Genomic DNA, 23,805 nt, shown 5'->3' on the forward strand with positions numbered 1-23,805 from the left:
TTGCTTAGCAACACATAAATCAGCTTTGACATATTATTCAGCTTTTCATATTCATGTTCCAGTGAAGACATTTATATACGGGCAAGATTGAGCCTTTTAATTAGAATGAGTGAAAAGTGTAGCTTTTCAAGTTTCACTTTTTACTTTTGCAGCAGTATCAGAGCTTTTGTTTCAGAGCTGTTTGGAGATCTGGGAGTTTTTTTCATTTTCCCTTCCATTCTCTTTTATCTCCTCTCCCCCTCATCTATTTTATGCTTTTTTAGCTTCTGTTAATAGAAGTACAAAACTAGAGCCTCAAAAGCCCATAATAAAAATAAACCAACCATGAAATAAATAAACCGCTTTAGTTCTAATCTGAAAGAGAGAGCTGAGTGGTGGCCAATTATGAATCTGCAATCAGGTATGAAGACAGTGCTGCAGTGATGATGGAGAATTACGGGGAAAACTGTAAAGCATAAAGACAAAGCCCTAATTTATTATGGTTTGGTGGTTTCTGTTTTGTTCCTTCTCCTTCTCCTCAAAGGAAGAAACTTAAAACCAAAAGAAAAGAGATTTTTCTGATGAGCCATATTAACTAGTCTAAGTTGTATTTTGGTGTTAGGAAGAAAATCAAAGGCCAGTTCTGTTGAATTCATTGTCTTTGAGTTTAAGGTGAAGGGGGGGTAGCCCTTGTTCTTGGTCATGTTTGGAAGCAGATACCTGCTTGGAAGGAAAGATTTCAGATTTCATTTCATTTCAGCTAAGAAATTGTTAACTTAGAAAATATTCCATGATGATTTTCTTCTCATTTTATATTTATTAGCTGTTCTTGTGGTCCTATTTTTGGTGGGTTAAGTTCAAAAATAACTTTTGTTTGAGCTTGATAATGGATATGCTCATCTTCCTTTTTTTCTAATTTTAAAAACTTCTAAATTCTTTATCCTCCATTTTACTCTGAATTCCTATCCTTTTCTTAGCCACTGCCTAGCCTTGCAAGTTCTGATACTAATTCTGTCCTCAAGGAGGTGATTTGATTTTTTCTTTGTATTCAGTCAATGTCACTCCTTGAATGATTTGGGGGAAAAAATTGTACATAACAGCCTTTTCTTCGCTTAAAGCAGACTATGTAATTGGCAACTAATTCCCTCTTTCTCTTGAGACCATGAGAGTTGGGTTTATATCATTCCCTTATAGCCCCTTCGTGTGGTAGAAAAGTAGATGCTTGTTTATTAAATATAACATTTCATCTCCCATCTCTTTTGTGTGCAGTCTGTCTCCCATGCTTAAAATGGCCTACAGCTTTGTCTTTCCCTCTTTTAAGCCTTGATTCCCTTCAGAGCTCAGCCTAAGCTTCACCTCACGGAGTAGGTCTTTCCCGGTACTTTGTCTTGATTTTGTGTGCACTTTATTTACTTTATAAATTCACTTGTGTGTGTCTCCCTTGCGAGCCTTGTGTGCTCTTAGAGATTGATCTTTTCATTTATTTTCTCTCTTTAGAGCTCCACAGACATAGTGAGTGCTTAGTAGATGCTTATTGACTGATCAGTCCATTAACTTGTATTTAAGCAGTCATTATGTACAGCATACTATTCCAATTTTGGAAGATTCAGAGAATGGCAAAAACATAGCCCCTGCCCTCAAGGAACTCACATTCAGTGGGGGGAGACAACATGCAGATTATTGTGTACATATAAAATACATTGTGTGTGTGTTCGTCCCTTGTTACCAAAGAAGACCATGCCATCAGAGAAATAATGACATGACTTGCACTTGACTTTGTTTTGAGTGAGGGAGGGCTGGGCAGGTCACCAGCCTCACTTCTCCTCCAGAGCCATCTGAATCCAGTGACCAGATATTCATCAGGATGACTGGAGATGACCCAGGATGAGGCAGTTGGGGTTAAGTGACTTGCCCAAGGTCACACAGCTAGTGAGTGTCAAGTGTCTGAGGTGAGATTTGAACTGTGGTCCTCCTGACTCCTGCACTGGTGCTCTATCCACTGCACCACCTAGCTGCCCCATAAATTATGTAGAGTGTAAATGGAAGATAAGAGGGAAGGCCCTGGGTAAGAATTGGAGAACTGGGAATGACCTGGACTCTAGTCCTGGTTCTGCCATGAATTTTGAGTGTAACCTTGGACAAGTGACCACTAATTTGAGTCTCAGTTTCCTCATCTGTAAAATGAGTAGGCTGGACTAGGTGGCTTCTGAGGTCTCTTATAGGTCTGAATTTTATATTAAAGGAGACATCTGGTTAAAATGCAGACATAAAGGGTTGTAGCCAAAACTAAATACCTGAGTAATACTTAGTGACAATAGAGTGTTGCATCATTGAATTCTTCTATCTCATAAAAGAGCAATAGAAAATAGGATATGAAGCAAGGACCTCTCCCAGGGATTGAGGCTTCTTGGTAGGTAATTATGTAAGCAAATTAGGTGAAGGCTAAGGTGAATGGGATCTCTGGATGTCCCAGGAGATTAACTTGAAGTCTGTACTCTCTTCTATGAAGTCATTCCAGGAGCCTTGGATGAAGCTACAGACTGCTATTAGGTAGGCAAGCTCACAAAGAAACTTGGGAATACGCTACTTGATATGAATGAAGAACAACTATGATTTGGTTTGGTTGCTCCATTAGCCAAGATCTGAAACTGTAGACATCTGGGAGGACTATTACAAGAAAATGGAAGCCAATATGACCAGAGTTGGGGGAAACACTCTAGAAGATAGTTGGAAGCTATAGACTGCAGCAGTGGGCAGGGCTTGGTATCTAATGTCCAGCTCCAGGCCAGAACTAATAGCTAATAGCCTAATCCAGAAGACATCTGGCGTTGGTTCCAGGCAGTCTCCCATCCTAGGAATACAGACAGTGGCTTTCAGAATGCAGTAGGGGCAAGACATAGCTAACCCATCCAACTCTGCAGTAAGGGGTATATTCTGGCTTTGATACAAAGTCCTAATTCAAGAACTAATACTGTAGACATCAGAAAACATAAGAAAACTACTATAATGAAAAAAATACTTTGGCTTTTAAAAATTCTATAATAAAATCCCAGAGAAAGAAAAAGCTCTTAAATATTCACATGTACAATCACACACACACATAAGAAAAATGGATTGGCCACAAGGCCTCCACGAGTATATCAAAGAAATGATATTTATTCTCTTGGAAAGAGAAGAAAAAAACTTGGAGGAAAAGTGGACGATCTTGTTTAAGTAATCAACACTGAAAATAAGAATAAAGCATAGTTCAGTGTTGCCTACTTAAACTATAGTAAGATTCTAGAAGTATTGCCAACAGTTATTGACTGCTTTTTCTACAGAACTGTTTCTTAGAAAGGATAGAGAAAGCAGGGTCCTGTTTTGTCCTTTCACTCAGCTTTCCTTTTAGGATATATTTTTCTTATTCTCTAGCTCTCTCCTGTTTGAATTCCTTCTGGTTTGATTTGAAGTGTCTGTCATCTTTTTCCATGAAGCCTTTTCGGATCTCTTTTTTCCACCCCCAAATTGCAGATCTTCTCTCCAGTTTCAAGTTAGCTTATGTTTTTGCTTTCTGTCTATATGCTGAAGGTCTCCAGTAGTGTAGGCTTCCTGAAGACAAAGATTATTTCATTTTTGTCTGTTTCTCCCCAAAACTCGCTGCCTTGTATATTGGAGCGCTTTAAGATATGTTGAGTTGAATTGGCTTTCCTTTTTCCTCATCTATTTGATGTAGCTAGTTTTTATTCTCTTATCTTTTTGGTATTGATTATCATAAAATGTTATAAACTATTGGACTCTTAACGGTACATATTGGCTCAAGTTTAGACACTTAACTCACAGGATCTAGAGATGGAAGGGACTTTATAGGCCATGTAGCCTAAGCACTTCACTTGTGGAGAAAACTGAGACCTAGGAAGATGAGGAGACTTTTGCTGAAGTTCGTACACAGATAATAAGTAACAGAATCTGGGAATCAAATACAGAGCTTAGTATTTTGCATCTAATGGTCTTGCTACTGTGCCATGCCGCCTCTGTTTTTGAGATAGCAATTGTGGTATAGTAGGAAGCAAGCTGGACTTAAATGAGGGAGAGACTTAGGTTTGAATCTTGATTTTAAGATACTTCATCACTCTGAGCTTTAGGTTTTTTTCATCTGTAAAATGAAGATAAAATACTTTCAATGCCTCTGTAGTATGGTTATTGTGAGGAAAGTGCTTTGTGAAATCTTAATGTGTTATATAAATGTGAGTTTTTGTTTGACCCCCAATAGGTGAATGAATAGGTAGTGGGAAAATGAATGAGCCCAGCACGAGGCCTTTTTACTCTGAGCCAAGGAATTAAACCAAATTAAATTTTGATTTGGAGAATATTTAAGTATTTTTGCTCTCTCCTTCTCACTCAGGTCAGTAATTTAAAGCATGATATGGATTTCATTGCCAATTCAAATTAAATACTTGTTCACTGACTAATCAATGTACTTAGGAGCGTTTTATTTAAGAAAAAACAAAAGTAAACTATTTACAGCCATGAAAGATTAAAAAATTTAAATATACTTGTGGATTTCATATATGATGAAAGAACAGAGGAACATAAATATTCATTTAATAATTATTACAAAGAGTTAATAGACTTTTCTGACATCAGATGAAAACGTTTTTTTGACAGTGGGAAGTTTTTCTCTCCCACTCGCCTAATTTAGTTGATTCTGTTTTTTGTGGTGATACTTTTTAATATGTCTCTTAATAATTTGAGTCTGTGATTCCCTGTTGGTCTTGTACAACATATATTGCAAGTAGACTATTTTTTGCTGAATTATATGTGGTGCTGATCCACAGGGTAAGTTATTCCACTTCTTTATTTCCTTAAACAGGAAAAACAGAACAAAACAAAAAACCAACTAATCCCTAACCACCAAATGAAAAGTTTATTCAAAACGATTTTTCAGGAAATTGTTAGAATTTCCTTCCCCCCATCCTTACATATTTCTGTTCATTGGTTTGAAAAGTAAGATTTTTAAAAGAAAGCAATTCATGTCTAAAGGAAAGCTCCCCAAACCACTGAGGGTTTGGATTCTATGTTCTGTGGCACTAGTCATATAAGCTCTCTGGGCATAATTTTTTTTATCTATAAAATGAAGTGATTGAGGTTTGGGTTAGATGACCTCAAAGGTCCCTTCTACCTCTAAAGTAGGATTCTGTTGGTTGTTAGTCTCTCCCCTTGCCCTACCCCCCATCCCACCCTTCTTCAACTTGGGTTTGAGAGCAAATGTATATGGCAGCCTTGAGTCTTCCATGGTTACTTTGAAGATATCAAAGAGCCTCTGTCCGATGAGGATCTTGGCCTCATAATTTAGTTGTGGATAGTAGAAAGTGAAACAGACCAAGTGCCCTGAGGGTCAGAGGCAAAGAGATGTTTGTATACATTTCAAATGATTTCAAAGACCTATTTCAAAGCTCTGTTTCCAGGAAGAGAGAAAGTTATATTCTAAGAAAGGAAAATTTAGGATCAATTTAAGGGAAAACTTCCTAACAACTAGATCTATCCAAAAGAAGACCATGCTGACTCACTCCTCACTGGAGATTGTCAGAGCTGCAGAATTTGGGTAATTGCTTACTGAAAATGTGGAATATTGTTAGGTACGATTTGGACCAGATTGCCTCAGAACTCTCCCTCTACATTGGAAATTGGGACTCTCCATATCTTGGTAACAGTTAGCAACATCCACAGAGATGCTCATCAAGGCTGAAATTAGATTGTCTATAAGGTCTCTTCCAGTTTAAAATATATGTTCCTGAGATTTCAACATTACGTGAAGAATCAGTCAGAGTATCCAAACTTAGAAAAGTTCTTAAACTGTTATTCTCATTGAATAGAAATTACCTGTGGCTTTTGAAAACTGGGTTGTGTAGAGCTAGTTACCTCTTCACCCCACCCCAAGTGGTCATCTGCTATAGGAACCACAGCTGTGAAGAGGCTTCACACTCTCTTCTCCTGCCTCCTCATTGGTCTGTGCCCAAGATAACAGGTTTATTCTTTAAAATCAAACCAAACCAAAAAAAGTAACCAATCCAGCCAACTAAGTGCTCGGATGATTTTTTGGGGAAAAGAAATTTAAGAGGGAAGATCAATAAGAATACCGTAAGGTGTTCAGTAGTGAAAAGATCATTAGGTTTTGGAGTCAAAAGGGCCTAGGCTCAAATCCCAGCTTTTCTACCTTCTACCTGCATGACCTTGGGTCTCAGTTTCCTTATCTGTAAAATAAAAGGGTTGGATAGGATAGCCTCTCTGGTCCCGTTCAGCTTCAAATCGGTCAGCCTATCATTCTACCATTGATATAAATCCACAGTGAATTGATTCAAGTCATTTAGATACCCTGTGCAAGACTTGAAAATTGTGTCCTCTTTTATGTTAACAACCCTCCAGAGGTGTGTTTTATCTACAATGTAATACATGTGACTTGACATTTCATAAAATGAATACCACCCAGGCCACTGAGGATGGAATCTCTGGGCACTGGTTATTTATTAAAAGCAACATTCAGAAGTATCTTTCATTGTGTTCTTCTGCTTTTTGCATCTTACTTAGGTCGTTGACGATTTCCCCTTCCCCTCATGGCATCATAGGATTTAGAGTGGAAGGAACCTGAGGGTTTTATTTCTGAGTCCTTTCCTAGATTTTGTTTCCTGTGAATTACAGATGAGGAAACTGAGGCCCAGGCAGGTACAGTGGCTTGTCTTGAGATAAGGCGGGTTAGAGGTTGAATGAGAGCCATGGGCTTGCAAGAGCAAGTTGGAGAACAGAGAAAAGAACCAAACCAGGTCTGTAGGTACACATTGCAAGAAGCGTCATGACGTGCCAGATTACAAAACATGGTGTCTGGAAGGTCTGTGGCTGAATCCAACCTCTTATTAGCTGTGTGACTGGGGGCAAGTCTTAACCTCTTTGAACCTTAACTTCCTCAGCTATAAAATAGGGCTAATTCTACCTGTAGCGCCTACTTCACAGGGTCGTTGCGAGGCTCAAATGGAATAATGTATCTAAAAGTGCTCTACAAACTTTTAAACACTATTTTAGTGTCTTTCTACTTTTGTTAATTATGATATAACAATAGTTAAACAGAAGAGAGTAATGAGAGAAGAGCAGGTATTGATAAACATTGTAACATAATACAGAAGTCAGCAGCAGGCAAAGGGAGACAGGTACTATGGCAGAGAACCTTCTAAGTGGATTGAAACCAAGTTAATCTCTGACAAATGAACTATTCTCTTTATTTCTGTAACATATTTATTTGGCTGTTGACCTTTCCTCTCTTTGCTTAAGCTCATAAGTGTAACAGAATAGCAGACTGGGATTGTGTGAAATTCCTTTTCCCCATCACTGTCAAAGTGGAAGCTTTATCTTGCTCCTGCTGAGGTGGACAGAAGGTGGGAGGAGTAAATCCCTGTATGTTGTAAGGACAGAGAGATGTGTTCTTGGTGTTATGACTTGAACAAGTAGATTTAAGTTTATTTAATTCATGATGTCCTGGAAGTATGTACTGTATTTCTGCAAGTTTTATTTTCTAATTATATATTTTTTCTTTGTAATAAATAGTATTTTAGCTTTGTTATGGTTTAAATAGGCTTTTGTAAACTAGGCTAAGAAACTAACAACCATTTGTAAGTTTTTCTCTGAATGAAAAAGAAAATGTTTTCTGGATTCCAAATCAACTTACAAATGAACTTTTTACTGTGCCACCCACTTGTTGATTATGTGCCACTTGAAATTTTATTAGCCTTCTTTTTGTTAATTATTTGACTGGTGCCAGCCAGCACTAACATTAAAATATTAAATTTTAATGAAATATCCAAAGATTCAAATAGTTCATGTAGGATTCATGTAAGCATAGAGACCATGGATGGCTTCTTTCTTTAAACAATTTTTAAATTTTACTGTTTTTAATTAACAAAATTTTTTTTCTCTTCTTCCTCCTTTGCCCACTATTGAAAAAAAAACAAACCAAACCTAATAACAAATATGCATAGTCAATCAAAACAAATTCTTACATGGGATATGTCCCCAAAATATGTCTCATTCTATCCCTTTAATCCATCACCTCTCCATTAGAAGGTAAGTATGCACATGCTTTATCATCAGTCCTCTGGAATTCTGCCTGGTCCTTGTGTTGATCAGAGTTCTTAAGGCTTCTAAGGTTGTTTGTTTTTACAGTCTTATCTTTCATGCGGGCACCAATTCATTCAGTTCAGTTCAACAAGTCTTTAACAAGTGCCTACTGTGCACAGGTACTGTGCCTATCACTGGAGCTAAAAAGAAAAAATGAAATAATTCATGTTCTCACATGATTAAACATGTCACCCATCTTTGGCCAGTGAAATGGACTGAAAGTGCAGAGTAAGATATGCACTTTTGGATGTGGTCTATATGGGAATTTGTTGACTGGACTGTGCAAATTTGTTATAAAGGTTTTATTTTTCATTTTTTAAATTGTTCAGTGAGATACATACATAAGAAAGAAATAATTTTTAAAAATTAAAATGGAGATGACCTCTAAGGACCCTTCCATCTCTATAGTGGAAGCATTTTTATGAAGTAATGCTTAAAAATAGCAATACCAGCAACAGAAAATCAACATAACGTTTGTAAATTGAAAGGAGCTAGCATTTACTTTCTGATAATGCCACAGGAATTGGTATTCCTCATGATGAACCATAGGTCATTAAAAAACAAACCCACCAATCCTAATCTGCTTCTTTATACTAATTATCCTTAACCTTGATGATATGACCCAGTACTAATCCAAAATTTTATCACGGGGCTTATTCATCTTGAAGAACAATTATAGTGACCTTTAGTTTGACTAAGGAAAAGCTTATAAAAGAACTCTGAGAACATATTTTCTCCAATGAAAGGAAAAACAAAACTAATTGAGGCCAAAAGATCTGGTCCTTTATGGTTGATGACTGGGTCTATATAGTTAAATGTGTCTTTTCCATGCATAGTTAATAATTAAATTCATTTTGAGGTGTAATGTCAGTATTCTTGACTGTTTATCTGGTACAGTACTGCCTTTGGTATTTTTAGATGTCCCAGACCAATCCCTGTGAAACGTAGTTTAGATTTTTATTTTCTCATTTTAAGAAATAAATGATATTGTTGTTTCTTCTGCTCTGGAGGCAGTAAAAATCGTTTTAAAATCTGTTCATTTGTTATTCTCTCCCCTAGGTCAACAGTTTTTCGAAAAGATAGATAAAAATACAAATTAATGAAACATTTTCAGTGAAAGTTCTCATTAAAACTGAGGTTGCTTTGATCAGTACACAAAATACTCACCTCTTCATGGTCACAACTGCCATGGAAATAATTTCATGCTGTAGGTAGCCTTGCCAATCTCATAATTTGGAAAGTATCTATATTGTAATGTGAAATATTTAAAAATCTTAGATCTTGGCTTTTAGAAAATAAAATACATTTTCTTAAATCTAAAAATTTAAATTATGGTCCATCTAATTCATTTTTATAGGATCTCATTTGCTAGCTGATGTTGTTTCTTAATGATTATATTTTATTCTAAAAATTGTTAATTTTTCTCTTTTATGCACAGAAAGCAAGCATCACTGTGGGTTCAAGGAGACATTTATCGTTCCAAACTGAAAAACAGACCATCCAGTGAAGGAAGTATTAATAAGATTCTGTCTAGTTTGGATGACCTATCAATTTGTGGAAGCTATTCCAAATTACAAACATTGGACAGATATGGAGAGGTAAGTCATCTGTAGGATTATTCATATAGCTCTTCTCTTTGGCATTTTGTTAATGTTTTACAAATATAATATAACAGGATCTAAGGATCTCAAAGCACTGAATTTTAGTGAAGTCCAGTAGTTAAGTTAAATTAATTAATGTTATTTAAGTCAGGAAAGATACTTTGTCCTTTCAAATAGAAAAAGAATAAGGAACTGCGTAATATTGTGAATAATAGCTACATCGTTCACATGGTGCTTTAATGTTTGCAAAGCGATTTTCATATATGACCTATTGGATCCTCGCACCAACCCTCTGGAAGTGAGTGCTATTATTTAAGGCTAAGTGACTAGCCTGTGGGCACATGGCTGTCAGCTGTCAGAGGCAGGGTTCCAGCAGAGCTCTTCTCTCCTCTAAGTCCTGCACTCTGTCCCCTGCATCTCTCAGCTGACTCTGTGAATAAGAACAAAGGTGTTGAAAGGAAGAAGTGAAGAGGCAAAAATATGAATTAAAAAACTGTAACTGACAATGGTGGAAGTTGAAAGTAAAACAGACAGTGAGGAAAAGTTAAAAAACATCATGTAAACTACAAGTGACATTTTTAAAGACCCCACTTCATGCTGTATTTCCAGAATAAAATTAGTTATTACAATGCCTGATAAGTTTGGAGGGTCTGACCTACTTGAGGAATGAAGATCAATCACTGATTTATAGAATGTTAAATCTTAGATTTCTGATGGCAAAAAGTGAAGAGGAAGTAAACTTCTTTAGGAGAGCAAAAGAGGAAAGGGTAAAAGCTGGTTTGGAGCTTAACCAAAACCAAACCAAACCAAACCCCCCAAAACAAAAAAAGATCTTGGCAAGTAGTCCCGTCACTTCTACTCCTGACAAATAGAAGGAGAAGAAATGGAAGTAGTGTCAGATTCCATATTCTTGGGCTCCAAGATCACTGCAAATGGTGACTGCAGCCATGAAATTAAAAGACACTTGCTCCTTGGAAGGAAAACTATGGCAGATCTGGACAGCACACTAAAAGGCAGAGAGACATTACCTTGCTGACAAAGGTCTGTATACCCAAAGCTATGGTTTTCCAGTGGTAATGTATGGCTGTACGAGAAGATTTTTGAGAGTTCCTTGGACAGTCAAGAGATCAAATCAGTCAATACTTAAAGAAATTAATTCAGACTATTCACTGAAAGGTCAAATACTGAAGCTAAAGCCTAAATAGTCTGACCATGTAAGTCTGAGCATAATAAGAAGATGGGACTCATTGGAACAGACCCTGATGTTGGGAAAGTTTGAAGGCAGAGAATGAAATGGATGGATAGTATCATGGTAACAGTGAATATGAAGTTGGACAGACTTTGAGAGATAGTGGAAGGATAGAAGGGCCCTGATGTAGTCTGGTCCATAGGATCACAAAGAATTGAATACAACTCAGTGACTGAAGAACAAAAAATCTTAGAGATCGTGTATTACCACCTCTCATTCTACAGATGAGGAAACTAATTAAGTGACACAACCAGAACTAGAACTTCTGTCTCCCAGTCCAAAGTTTTTCTATGGCTGCTTCCAATTACTAAAAGCAAAGATGAACCATCATCTTCAGTGTCTTTATATTAAGGTGATATAAGCTAAAAGTGGTGAAGGTACTCCTGGAATGAGCTTATCTACATAGGAATTGAAGATTCAAATTTTATTAGATAGAAATTTATTAGAAATCCATACTAGTGATGAAAGTATTATTTTGAAATAATTAATAAAAATGGAGTAGTAACTGCGTTGTCATTATCTTGGCCCAGAAGAATTTTCTCAGAAATGCATTTCCTCGGACAAGGCCACCAGATTAGATTGTGAATCAATCAGTTGACCCGTCAGTCTGTAAGGACTTGGGAAGTATTGGAAGAGAATGAGTGTTCTTCATAACAAAGAAAGCAAAATTTTGAATGAAAAAATTTCAACCCTGCAACATATTTCTAGGATAATCCAATATGGAATAGTCCTGAATTTGTATGAATATTCTGTTCTGAAATAGATTTAAATCCTAGTTGTAGCTGTGATACTGTGATTCCTAGCTAGAATTGAATATTCTTTGGTTGTATTCTAGGAACATCAGTTAAATGCAAACAAACTTATCTTACATGGAACTTTAATGTGCAAAATATTTAATTGTAAGTAAGTCAAGAAACATTTATTAAACCCCCATTATGTGCTTGACATTGTTGCAAATAAACTTTTGAGATACAAAGTTCTGAGTGTGATTTATCATTTTATTAATACAGCCAGCAGATCACCAATTAGTCAATGTCAGTGGTCTCTCTTGATGACTAAAGACCCCAGGTGAGCATTCCAGGCCACCTTAAATCCAAGTGTCTTCCTGCTGACAGTACATCCTTGGAATTTCCCCTGATGAATGAAAGGCAGTCCTGATTGGTGAACATTTAATGAGGAGTATGCTAATAGTTCTCTGCTCCTCCAGATTACTTCATCATTAGGAGGAGGAGAATAGCTGGGGAACATGGCCTGGCCATGGGGTTCATGCCACCTCTAGTAATCGGAGGTAGGAAAACCATCCTAATCAGAGATCTCTCTGGCTTAGTTTCCCCATTGTCGATCAGGTTATATGGAACTTATTAAAAAGCAGAGTCATCCTTTGGTAGCCAAGACTTAGCTTAAGCTGGCTTTTATTTATGGGATAAACAAATTGAGGGTCTCTACCCAGGGAGAAGTCCTTGGGGTCTGGGGATTATTGCATTCCTCAACTAGAATGGGAGAGGTCTCTTTTGAGGTAGGCTGAGAGATGGAGATTTTGACAGAAAAGGGAATGATACAGATTAATATTAATAATCAAATGATATGGCATTAAAATTAATTTTCCTCAACACTATGTGTAGGATATAGATTCAAAGAAATATAAAAACTGATCCTGCCCTCAAGGATCTTGAAATCTTATGGGAGAGACAACATGTAAACAACTGTATACAAAGATATGTATAGGATATACTGTAGATAATGTCCGAAGGAAGGCACGAAGATTGAGAGGGGACCAGGACAGGTTTCTTACAGAAGATGGGATTTTAGCTGAGACTTGAAGGAAGCCAGGAGGTGGATTTTGAGGCCAGAGAAGTTCCCAGACATGAGGGAAACCGGTGAAAATGCCCAGAGTTGGAAGATAGAATATGTTGTGGGAGGATCGGGAAGGGGGAGACTGCATCATGGAATACATGGTAAAAAGGTAAGGTGCAAGAAGCCTGGAAAGGTAGGAAGGAACCAGGCTGTAAAGAACCTTATGAACCAGAGGATTTTACATTGTATCCTTTAATTATTTTCCTTATTGTGCATATTAAGCCCTTCACAGGATGGATTAAAACCACGTAGTTACGAATAAAGACATCTGAAGATACAAATGTATTTTTTCAGTGACTGAGAAAAAATAATAAGAACAAAGTAATGTAGAACTCTGTAAATCATAAGTTGCATTAAATTAGTCACTAATAACTTAGGAAATTACCAGTATTCACTTTTTTGAAAATTTCAAGTAGACCACACTTCATTTTAAAAAGACTTTTATTTTTGTAGATCAGTTTATAAGTGGACAAGGAATTGGTACAGTATTAATAGAAAGTAAAGTATCTGAATAATTAATGTGTACATCTCTTCAAATGACCTAGTTTTCACTGTACCCTTTCCCTCCACAATGTATTCTTTCTTCCCTTCTCTCTCTTTCCTCTACTCTTACTAGGAAAAATGGTTTTTTTTTCCTTTCTACAAGTGGCTACTATATTTGCTTCAGTGGAGGAGGGAGGATGGGAGAAAGAGATCAAAATCGTTCTAAGTCAGCAGTTTCAGATGTGGCCATTCAGCAGTGCTATGGCGTTTGAGACTGGAGATCTTTTAAGAGAGAGTATGGAACTTTCAGATGGTGTTATGGTTATGGTTTGTGGTGTAGTACAAATAAGCATATAGGATCTTAGAACCCTTGATAGCTCAAAACACCACTTCATGTGACCAAATGCGGTTATAGCTTAGTAAAGACCTGTTGCTTATACTTCACCGGTGTAAACTCCAGGAGCTCCGTCCTATTAGGGGTTCTTGAAATGTGTTAAATTTGTTGATTGCTTCTTCCTTCGTATTCCTCTTTTACTTTCTCTGCTGTGCTCAAGTACCATCTTCTCTCATCTCCATGTTAGTGCTCCTTCCCTTTTTCCCTCCCCTAAATTGACTTTATTTTAAATATTTTTTTATACTTAACATGTATACATGTTATTTTCTGGCTCAGAAAATACATGTTCCTTAAGAGCCATCAGAGTAGGACTGTTTTTGTCTTTGTATCCCCAATGCTGGCACATTTGATGCTTAATAGCACTTATTGAGTGAATGACCAGGAAGTTTTGTCCTAGTTTTTCCTCGTTTGAGAATACTTACACAACTTTTCCTTTTTTAATATTATCGTATTCATCTCAGCAGTGTTAATGTAGTGACAGATGTTAAGGATCTTTTAAATGTTGTTTATACTTCAAAGATTTTTGTATTAATGTTCAGTTATTTAAGTTATGTTGAAACCTTGATATAACACTTCTACATAAAACAGATTTTGGTATAAAACCAATCTCTACCTAAGGAAAGGAAGGGGAATTGAGTTATCAAAATACTGAAAGGCCTACTTTATTTATAAAGTGTCATGAAACTGTTATTGTGAAGACCAAGGGGAGACCACTCTTAGAAGTGGCATTATGGATAGTTTGTAACAGCACAACAAAAACTGTCTTCTAAAGCATTTCTTTCTTGAAAAATCTTATTTCATATGTTCTTAAAGTTCTCCAGGATTTGTCTTTAAACCATGCTGTAGGTTCCTAACTATGTTTTTGACAGTCTTCTTAGCAGTGTATAATCATGGAGGTAAAAAGGATAATTTAGAGGTAATTTGGTTTAGCTCCCTGTTTTCAGACATTAGGTTAATTAACTATTTTACCTGAGAACAGATAGTTACTCTTATTTTTCAAGTGTTCTGGTGTTGTTGAATGCACAAGGTTTAATTCCCGAAGAGCTATTTACATATGAAATTCCATCTACATGTAATGTGACATTTTTGTAAATGCATTTCTATTCAATTCCTTGTTCAATAACATTTTCCAGTTCTCTTTCCCCCATTTGTTTCTTCTCTTTTCCCCCCTTTACACATATTATTCCAAGCAACTTATTGGCATAATCATGCTGGTATGATATTCCAGTGCCCACTGGACATAAAGCTGGAAGGGGCCTTAGAGAGCATCCAGCTCAGTGCTCTCTTTTACAAATGAAACTGAGGCCTGCAGAAATGACTTATTTTACGTCACAAAGTAGATTAATGGTAGAGCTAGGATTAGAATTCAGGTTGCTCCACTCCCAAATCAGTGTTCTTTCCATTAAAAAGTCATATCCATGCGGCGTATGACTCACCTCTCATTCTTTTCTCCTTTTTAGAAATTTTCCTGTGCCATTTCTTTAGGTTTCTGTTGCTTTCTCTTCCATCATTTTCAGTGCCCAAATTTACATTTGATGCCTTAGTTGTTTGGGTTCACTTCTATCACAAGGACATGTTTGACTCATGCCTCTAAGTTTTAAATTGACTCCAACATCATGCGTGAGAGCCAGCATGGCATATAATGGGTTAAAGGGTCACTGGACTTTTAGGAAGATGCAGAAGAACACCTAGGTTCAAGTTCTGCCTTTCATATGTACTTAGCTGTATGTTGTGACCCTGGACAAGTCACTCAGCCTAAGCACAACTCAGCTACAGAATATATGCTCGTCTGCATTGGTAGAGGGAGTTTCCTCTCCAGATGTTTTAGAGAAGAGATTCTTCAGCTTTTTTTTTAAGAGTAGTGATTTTAAATGCATAGGATTATACAAAAAGGTACTTATATTGTATGTTATATTATATATATATACATATGTATATGTATATATATATATATATAGAACAAGTTATCAAAGGTTCATGGACCTCAGGGTTAAGAACTATCTTGTAGGTCATTTGTTTATTCATAGTTCTTATTGCCAGAAGGACTCATAATACAAAAGAAAGAAGCTGAAGAATAGGTAGGATCCCCTGACCTAAAGTTTTCCATACTAGATGTATGTTCGGTTCTCAAGAATGAAATTTTGAAGATAGAAAGATAAGATAGGAAGAAGAAGAAAATGGGGAGCTCTCTAAAGAGATAGTTGTGGATGCCCAGGGAGCTTAGATTTTTAAAAGATGCGTCCAGATGATGGGATCAAGGGCAGGTAACACAAGATGACATTTCAAACACAGTGTTATATAGGCATCTAATCTTCATCATGTCCAGAATACGTTAAGTAAGTGTCAGAAGTGAGACTTCAACCTGGTATTCTATGTCCTGAACACTTCCCTCTGTTTTCTTTCTTTATTTCGTATCACACACAGGTGTGTTTCTTTTGCTTTTGAACTTTATGCTTACATGTCGTGGTAATAAATATACAGATGACATAGCTGACATTTTTAGGACTTTACAGTTATATTAGAGGACATTGTAAGAAGCATAATTACGTGAATGTGTGTTATATAATCTTATACTTGAAAAAAATTTTTTCCCAGGGAAGTACCGATGATGATGCAGATTTGGAAATTAAAAATACTCTGACACAAGGAGACAAACTTCGTGCCTTAAAAAATCAGAGACAGCCGCGCACTTCAACAGGTAGTATACTTAGGTAAGTTGATTGGATTGCTTCTGAATGTGCTTAATTCAGGAGTTTCTTTTGTTTACACACACACACACACACACACACACACACACACACACACACACACACACACACACACACACCCTCCATTTGTCCTTTAAACAATCTGATCCACCACTCATTTTTTAAAAATTGTTACAATTTCTTCATTTTTCATTTGAGTTCATTCACCTTTTCATGTTATGGACAATAGTTAAGATATTTGAGTAACTCCATTTTGCTGAAATGAGAATACAACCATATTGCCTTCTGTTTGCTGCCAAGTCCTCCATCCTTTCTTCCCAGCTTAACTTCTACTTCTGAGTAGCATCAAGGACCTGGAAAAAGTACACGAGATAGACATGCCTACAAAGTTTACACTTGCCTTGGTTTTGAAATGGGCATTTACTTTAAAGCTCCCTCAGTTGGACCTGATTTCTGAAACTCGACTTTAAATCTACCATTAATTTAACAAACCCTGGGGTGAGGAAGATAGAGGAAGTTAATGCACATAGAAATTTTACAGTCTCTTGAAGAGGTTTTCAATTTTCTGTCCTACATGGTGACAACCTCTGACACCAAGGAAATGAGACAAGTGATGGCCATGAAGGAGCAGTCAGAAAGGTAGGAGGAGAACCAAGAGAGCAACAGCATAGGAAAGTGAAAGAGTATGGTGAGAGTAGGTGAGAGGGCCCAACGTAGAGCCTTGGGGTATCCCCAAAGGCTCAGCAAGGGAGACTTGAGAAGTGGTCAGATAAGATGAGAATAAGAATGAGTGGTGTCACCAAACACCAGGGAGGAGAGAGCACCTAGGATGAGAGTGTGGTAAGAGTTAGAAGGATGAGGACTGAGAAAAGACCATTGGGTTTACAGTTAAAAGTTTTAGTTAAGAGATGAAACTGGCAACCAGATTGCAAAAGGCAGAGAAATGAATGAGAGGAGAGTAAGTGAACACACTCAGTAGTACTCAGTTTGATTTCCTAGAAGTTTGACAGAAACAGAGGAGAGATATAGGATGATAATTTGAGCAGCTGCTAGATTTTAGGGGGGGTTTCAGAATGGGGAGATTTTCACATCCCACTTCTCATACTGAATACTCTCTCCTCCCTGCATTTTGGTGACAGTGATCTCTCTTGGTTCTCACCATACCTGTCTGAAAATTCTCAAGTCTTGTTTTCTGGCTCATCGTCCATATCACATCTCCTCATTGTAGCTTCTCTCCTGCGTCCTCTTAACTTCTCTTTCTATATCTCATTAACTCCCATGGGTTTTCTTGTCATCTTTGACTATTGAATCATTATACCTGACCCTAATCTCTTTTCAGCTCCAGTGACACATCTTCATTTTCCTATTGGTTATTTCAAACTAGATGTCCTCTATGCATCATCTCCACTTCAACATGTCCAAAACAAAACTCATTATATTTTCCTCCAAACACCCATTCTTCCTCTAGACTTTCCAGTTCTGGCAAGGGGACCACCATTCTTCCAGTTGCCCAGATTCAGAACCTCAGCATTATCCTAGACTCCTCACTCTTTCCTACCCCACGTTTTTACCAGATCTTGTCATGGCTACCTCCACATCTCTTCTATTATGCCCCGCTTTTCTCTACTCACAAGGTCTCCACTCTACTCCTAGATGTGCAGAGAATAACAAGAAGGCATGTTGGGATGGACCGTAGAGCAGCACATCATGTGTCACGTAAACTATTGTAGTTACCTCCTAATTGTTCTTCCCTTTCCACATTTTCCATGTAGTTGCCAAAGTGATTTTCTTAAAGTGCAGGTGTCACCATGACACTCACTTATTTACTCAAGCATTAGTGGCTTTTTATCACCTCTAGCGTCAAATATGAGTTCCTCCATTTATCTTTGAAAATCCCTCACAACCTAACCCCAGACTACTTTTCCAACTTATTATATAGTACTCCTCTTACTGCACTCTGTGGTCCATCCCAACATGCCTACTTGCTATGCTTAGCACATCATATTATATCTCTCATCTCCATACCTTTGCACTTACTATTCTGTTTCCCAGAATGTGTACTCTTATTTCATCTCAGCCCTCTAGACTCTTTTGTTTCCTTCAAAACTCTGTTCAAGCACCACTTGATTAAGCCTTTCTTGATTCCCTCAACTGCTAGCTCCCCCTCTCTCAGAAGACTGCATATATAATATATAGAAACATATATCGTATGTATATCAGATATACATGTGTATATTATGCATGTTTATTTGTGAACATGCCGTTTCCCTTTTTTGAATGCAAATTCTGTGAAAGTAAAGACTGTTCAGTTGTGTCTTTGTATCCACAGTACTGATCTCACAGGACCTTATGCAGAGTAGGCACTTATTAAATGCTTATCGCTTGATAGGTGGACATTTCCATGGACCGCCAAATGAATTACATCTCTGTTATAGGAATAGAAAAATTCCTTCACCAAATGTTATGGTGGTAATGGAGCCACACTAAAAAGTTGGGTAAATAAGGGTACCCTTGTAAAAAAGAATCAAATTGAAGTTGGCTTTTGGTTAATCAGACTATGATTTGTGAGATAGTCTTTGCTGCTAATTTGAGACGTAAAGGAAGGGCAATGGCAGTTTCCCAGAGTAGGATGATAAACTGCACCTAGCAACAGTTACTTTCTACCTTCAAGCTACAACCACGATTTGCAACCAGAATAAAAGAAGCTTAAAGTTAATTTTCTAATCATAAGTTCATTTTTTTATTTACTCTTTTTTACTAACCATGTCTTTTCCTTGAGCTGCTGTTATGCATGGTTTAAATTGGAATGTATCTATCCATATATCTTATGTATGTTGCATATATGTAAAGATAGAGTTACTTATATATGTAAGTTGTGAACATTTTTGGAAAACAAGCTAAAGGAATAAACCATAGTCAATTGCACTGATTTGTAATATATATGGGTTGTTTCTTCGTATTCCTTTTCTTGTCCTATTTTAGTTTTTTGGTACTCAGAAATTGGCCTTGTTTTCTTGAGAATCTATTTTCTTTCCAACTTTATCATGAAATGACGGGTTTTTTGATTCTATGAAACTATAACGCAACTCTTTACGATATTGAGTCTGTCTTTATTTTTTAATTTAAGTTTTCTTTTTTTATTGCCAATTTAACAAGTTATGCAAGTTATACAAGATTGTTTTTGAATAGTGGATTTCAGTCTGCATCATTTCTTACAAGTTGGGATAGTGGATAGAATTTTGGGCCTGAATTAAAATCCAGCCTCAGGCACTTCTGTTTGCCTCAGTTTCTGTATGTGTAAAATGAAGATACAGCAGCACCTATCTCACAGGATTATTAGGAGGTTCAAATGAAATGTTTTTTAAAAAGTTCTTAGTGCAGGGCTAGGGAACCTTCACAGAACAAATCCCCTTGAAGTTTGGATTCAGTCAAAGGACCTCACTTGAGGACCTAGAGGTGTACATGTGGCCTCAAGGCCACAGGTTCCCAGTCTCTGACTTAGCGCAGTACCTATCATATATAGTAGGCACTATATAAATGCTTATTCCTTTCCCCAAGTCTTCCATATTTCTTTGAATCCATCACTTTCATAATTTCTTATGGCATGCTGATATTCTGTCTCTCTGTCTCTCTCTTTCTCTCTCTGGTATACACTTTGTTTCTAGTTCTTTATGACAACAAACCTGTTTCTATAAATATTTTTTTTCTACTTATGAGTCCTTTCCCTCTGACTTTTGTGCCTAGTAGTGAAACCTCTTGGCCAAAAGGTTTTATGGATTTAGGGATAAAGTACTGAATTATGACCCAAAATGATTGAATTCAAAACTTTTCCCATGATGCATTAGTAATTTACCAGTGTAAATGATTTGCCCAGGGTCACACAGCTAGTAAGTGTCTGAAGTCAGATCTGAACTCAAATATTCCTGACTCTACGCCCAGCATTGTAGCCACTGTTATCACCTAGTGGACAGGTAAATACGTTATAGCAATTGGAAAGATCTTAATCATGATGGAATGGCTTAAATTCTAATGGGGAGAGAAGAGACAATGGTTAGTTTGCCTCAGTTTCCTCATCTGTAAAATGAGTGGAGAGGGAAATGGCAAAACCACTCAAGTGTCGTGGCTAAGAAAATCCCAAATAGTGTCATGAGGAGTCGAATGTGACTGAAACGACTGAACAACATTTACTTGTCAGGATCTCTCTTGACTCCAGGGTTTGTATTTCTGCAATTCTACTCAGCTTCTGAGATTATCATCAGGAATACTTGAAAGTTTTCTATTCAATTCTAGACTGATTTTATTCCCCTGTAAGGTAGTACTTTCATTTTTCCAGATGAATTATTCTAGGATTTAAACCTTTTTATTTTGCCTTTTGGGATATTCCAATATTTTTCTGCTTATAATATTTTAGGATAGTTTTGTATGATCCTGACTTTGATTCTTTGATATTTGAGTCTTGTTTTTTTCTAGCCACTTGAGGCATTTTTTGTCTTTGACCTAGAAGCTCTGGGTTTGAGGTATATCTTTCTGGAGGTTTGTGGCACTGTACCCGCCCCCCTCCATTTCCTCCTGGATAAGTTTGCTAGAGCCTGGTCTTATAGACCCTTCTATATAGTCTGAATACTGCTGCCATTACTGTTGTCCTGTCACAGTTCTAGATGGTGTGGCCAGTTCTGTGTCAGAGCTTTGTCCATGTTGGAACCAGGACCTCTGGTCTACCTGAATCCTTGTCTTTTGCTCTTGCTACCTGAAATATTAATACCAGTGCTGGCCTTAGTGTCTCTCCTGTGTACTTTTCCTTGTGCAGTGACCCATCAGCAGTTGGTTTTGTTCCCTGCTGTGGTCCTGATAGGCCTTAACAATATATCAAATATTGGAGAGCATGCCAGCTTCAGTCTATCTGGAGATCCCCATGGCATCTTTGCCCCATCTGTCTCTTTGGAGGGTTACCTAATAGAGTGGCTTTGTCCTGTGCTATAACTTTAACAGGCTAGGACTGAAGAGGATTTGTTTGTTGGAAACTGAACTGGCTTTAGGTCTTCCAGTGCCCATAGATATCATCTTCCTGTGTAGTCCTGGTCTGGATGGAAAAAATTGCTAGGATTTCCCTTTGTTTTATTGGTTATTGCATCATCTGGCACTGTTTTTTTAATCTTTGCTGGGGAGTTTTTGAGCGGAGCTACACTTGGTTTAAACTTTTCACTTCACCATCTTTATTAGAAATCTCCTTTGCTTACTTTTGGATCAAAAAAGTTACAGAAGATTCTTTGAATTAAGATCATAGCACTGTTCAATTTGTGGAGTCAAGATGTAGCCAATTTAAAAGAATATTAGCAAAATGGAATGCCAGACTTGGGAGAAATAAGCATTAAAAAAGCAAGCTTCTTATATAAAAAGTCATTTTTTAAAAAAACAATTCTCCCTGCCAGTCTTATATTTTCATTAGTATGACTTCTTGAGGATATAACCTGTAATTGTCTGATTATATATTTTTATAAGGAACTAAAATAATGCTCCCTTACTCTTTAGTAATATGTAAACATCTGCTTTTGATTTCAGTCGATTGGAGGAAATGAGACAACATACCAGATCAATGTCACAGCCTCTCAGGTACTGATAAAGTCAGGTTTCTGGACAGCCTATAACTATAATCCTTTGGAAATATCCTAACTTGGACATACTTAAAGACTAAAATAGCACATGGATTTGGGGTTTTCTAATTTATGTCCTATCCATTTTGAAGAGCTATGTGATGTAGGAGATACTTCAAAATATCATGGATCCGGTTCTTAAGGGATCTTAAAGACTGCCAGTTCAGTGTTCTTATTTTATAGATGAGGAGCTGAAGCCCAGCGAGGTTAGGTGATTTGCCTGATGTCACATAGATAATTGGCATCAAGGAACCCAGACTTTTTCTACTCTACCATATTGCCATTCCTAATTCATTTTTACTTTCAATCTCCTTTTATTTCATTGAAGTTAGGATGATTTATCCATATAGCATTAATGCATTATTTAAACATTAAGAGGAGGTATAGAGTCATAGAATTTTAGAACCTTAAGGAAACTTAAAGATTGAATACAGTCTTATCAGTTTACAGATGACCTTTCCAAAGTCACTGCTCTTCTCTCAGTGAGTTGGAGAACTATATTTCTACATATCTAGGTTTTCTTCAGTCAAATATTTTCCCTTTGATTAAGTTTCTTTTTCTTTTTGGAGTATATCTCTTGCTCTGAAATGGAAAACAATGAATAGCTGCTTTCTGCTTATGTTCTGCCCCCACCCCTTGATGTTTTCTCATCCCTTCCATTTTAAGAAGGAAATGATTAGTCTTTTCCTATTCAAAATTTTCTCCCTAGCTGTCAGCAGTATCAGGAGTCCATCTGAAGGTTTTGTGATAAACCAAAGAAATGGTTAAATAATTACATTGGGGAAGGGGAATGAGTGTTTAGTAAGTACCTACTATGTGCCAGTTCTGTGCTCAGCGTTTTAGAAACATTAACTCATTTGATCCTCACTACAGCCCTGGGAGAGAAGCGGTGTTATTATTCCTGTTTTATAATTGAGATAACTGAGTCACAGAGAGATTAAATTACTTCCTACGAACACAAAGGCAGTTAAGTGTCTGAGGCTGAGTTCGAACTTAGGTCTTTCTAACTCAAGGCTCGGTGTTCTAGTCACTTTATCACCAGTTGCCTAGCTGGTTTTTTTTTTTTCCTCCTTCAGTAGTTCTTATCAAACACTTAGAAATTTTGTTCTAGAGAACATTGAGTGTTTGCCAGAAGGTAATCCCTCTTCAGTCTTTGGAAGCTTGAGAACATTTCATTTGCATTAACTTTTCCCATCCTTGTTTTAGTGGCAAAGTGCTTTCTAAAGGAGGTGGGAGACTGGAATCATACAGTTAAATGAAGGCCCTGTTTCATAGAATGTCTTAAGAGAAAGGAGAGATAAATGGAGATTTTTGTTTAGAATTCAACACATCTGGTAGCAACCTCATTAAGAAGCAAGCCATATTATTTAGAGTAGAAAAGAGTGAATTTAGAAGACAAAACCGGTCCAGTTACAAAGTATGCCCTTGGCAATTAATTTAACTTAGCTCTCTGAACTTTTACACTTGTAAAATGGAGGTGATATTGGGTCCTCCTCCCCACCTCTCCCGCCCTAGAGGGTCATCCTAGGGAAAATCCTTTTGTACACTCACACGTGCTACACTGCTTAGCTGTTACCCTTATCAGGCCCAGTGTTCCTTCTCTTACTAGACATCAGGAAGGGCTGATCCCAATGGAGTTGGTGTACATGACTTTAGCTTCGTCTAATTGGGATTTTTTTTCTTATCTATGTTTTAAAAGTTATTGAATATTTTCGAAGTGTCTGAAATGTAATGTGATGCTTTT

The 23,805-nt window shown here is 37.1% G+C and overlaps 1 protein-coding gene across 11 annotated transcripts in view; it reads left to right on the plus strand.

Moving 5' to 3' along the window:
• CDC14A (cell division cycle 14A) overlaps positions 1-23,805 on the plus strand; it is a 238,305-nt gene that overhangs the window by 180,998 nt on the left and 33,502 nt on the right. For 10 of the 11 annotated variants that reach the window (XM_072644128.1, XM_072644132.1, XM_072644137.1 and 7 more), the window contains 3 exons: positions 9,560-9,719; positions 16,298-16,413; positions 21,970-22,020. In XM_072644128.1, the coding sequence (XP_072500229.1) occupies positions 9,560-9,719; positions 16,298-16,413; positions 21,970-22,020 (327 nt within the window). The remainder of the gene's footprint in view (positions 1-9,559; positions 9,720-16,297; positions 16,414-21,969; positions 22,021-23,805) is intronic. The other variant, XM_072644133.1, reaches the window with a different exon arrangement.

The sequence above is a fragment of the Notamacropus eugenii genome, chromosome 2, assembly GCF_028372415.1.
Source record: "Notamacropus eugenii isolate mMacEug1 chromosome 2, mMacEug1.pri_v2, whole genome shotgun sequence".
NCBI classification, from domain to species: Eukaryota; Metazoa; Chordata; class Mammalia; order Diprotodontia; family Macropodidae; genus Notamacropus; species Notamacropus eugenii.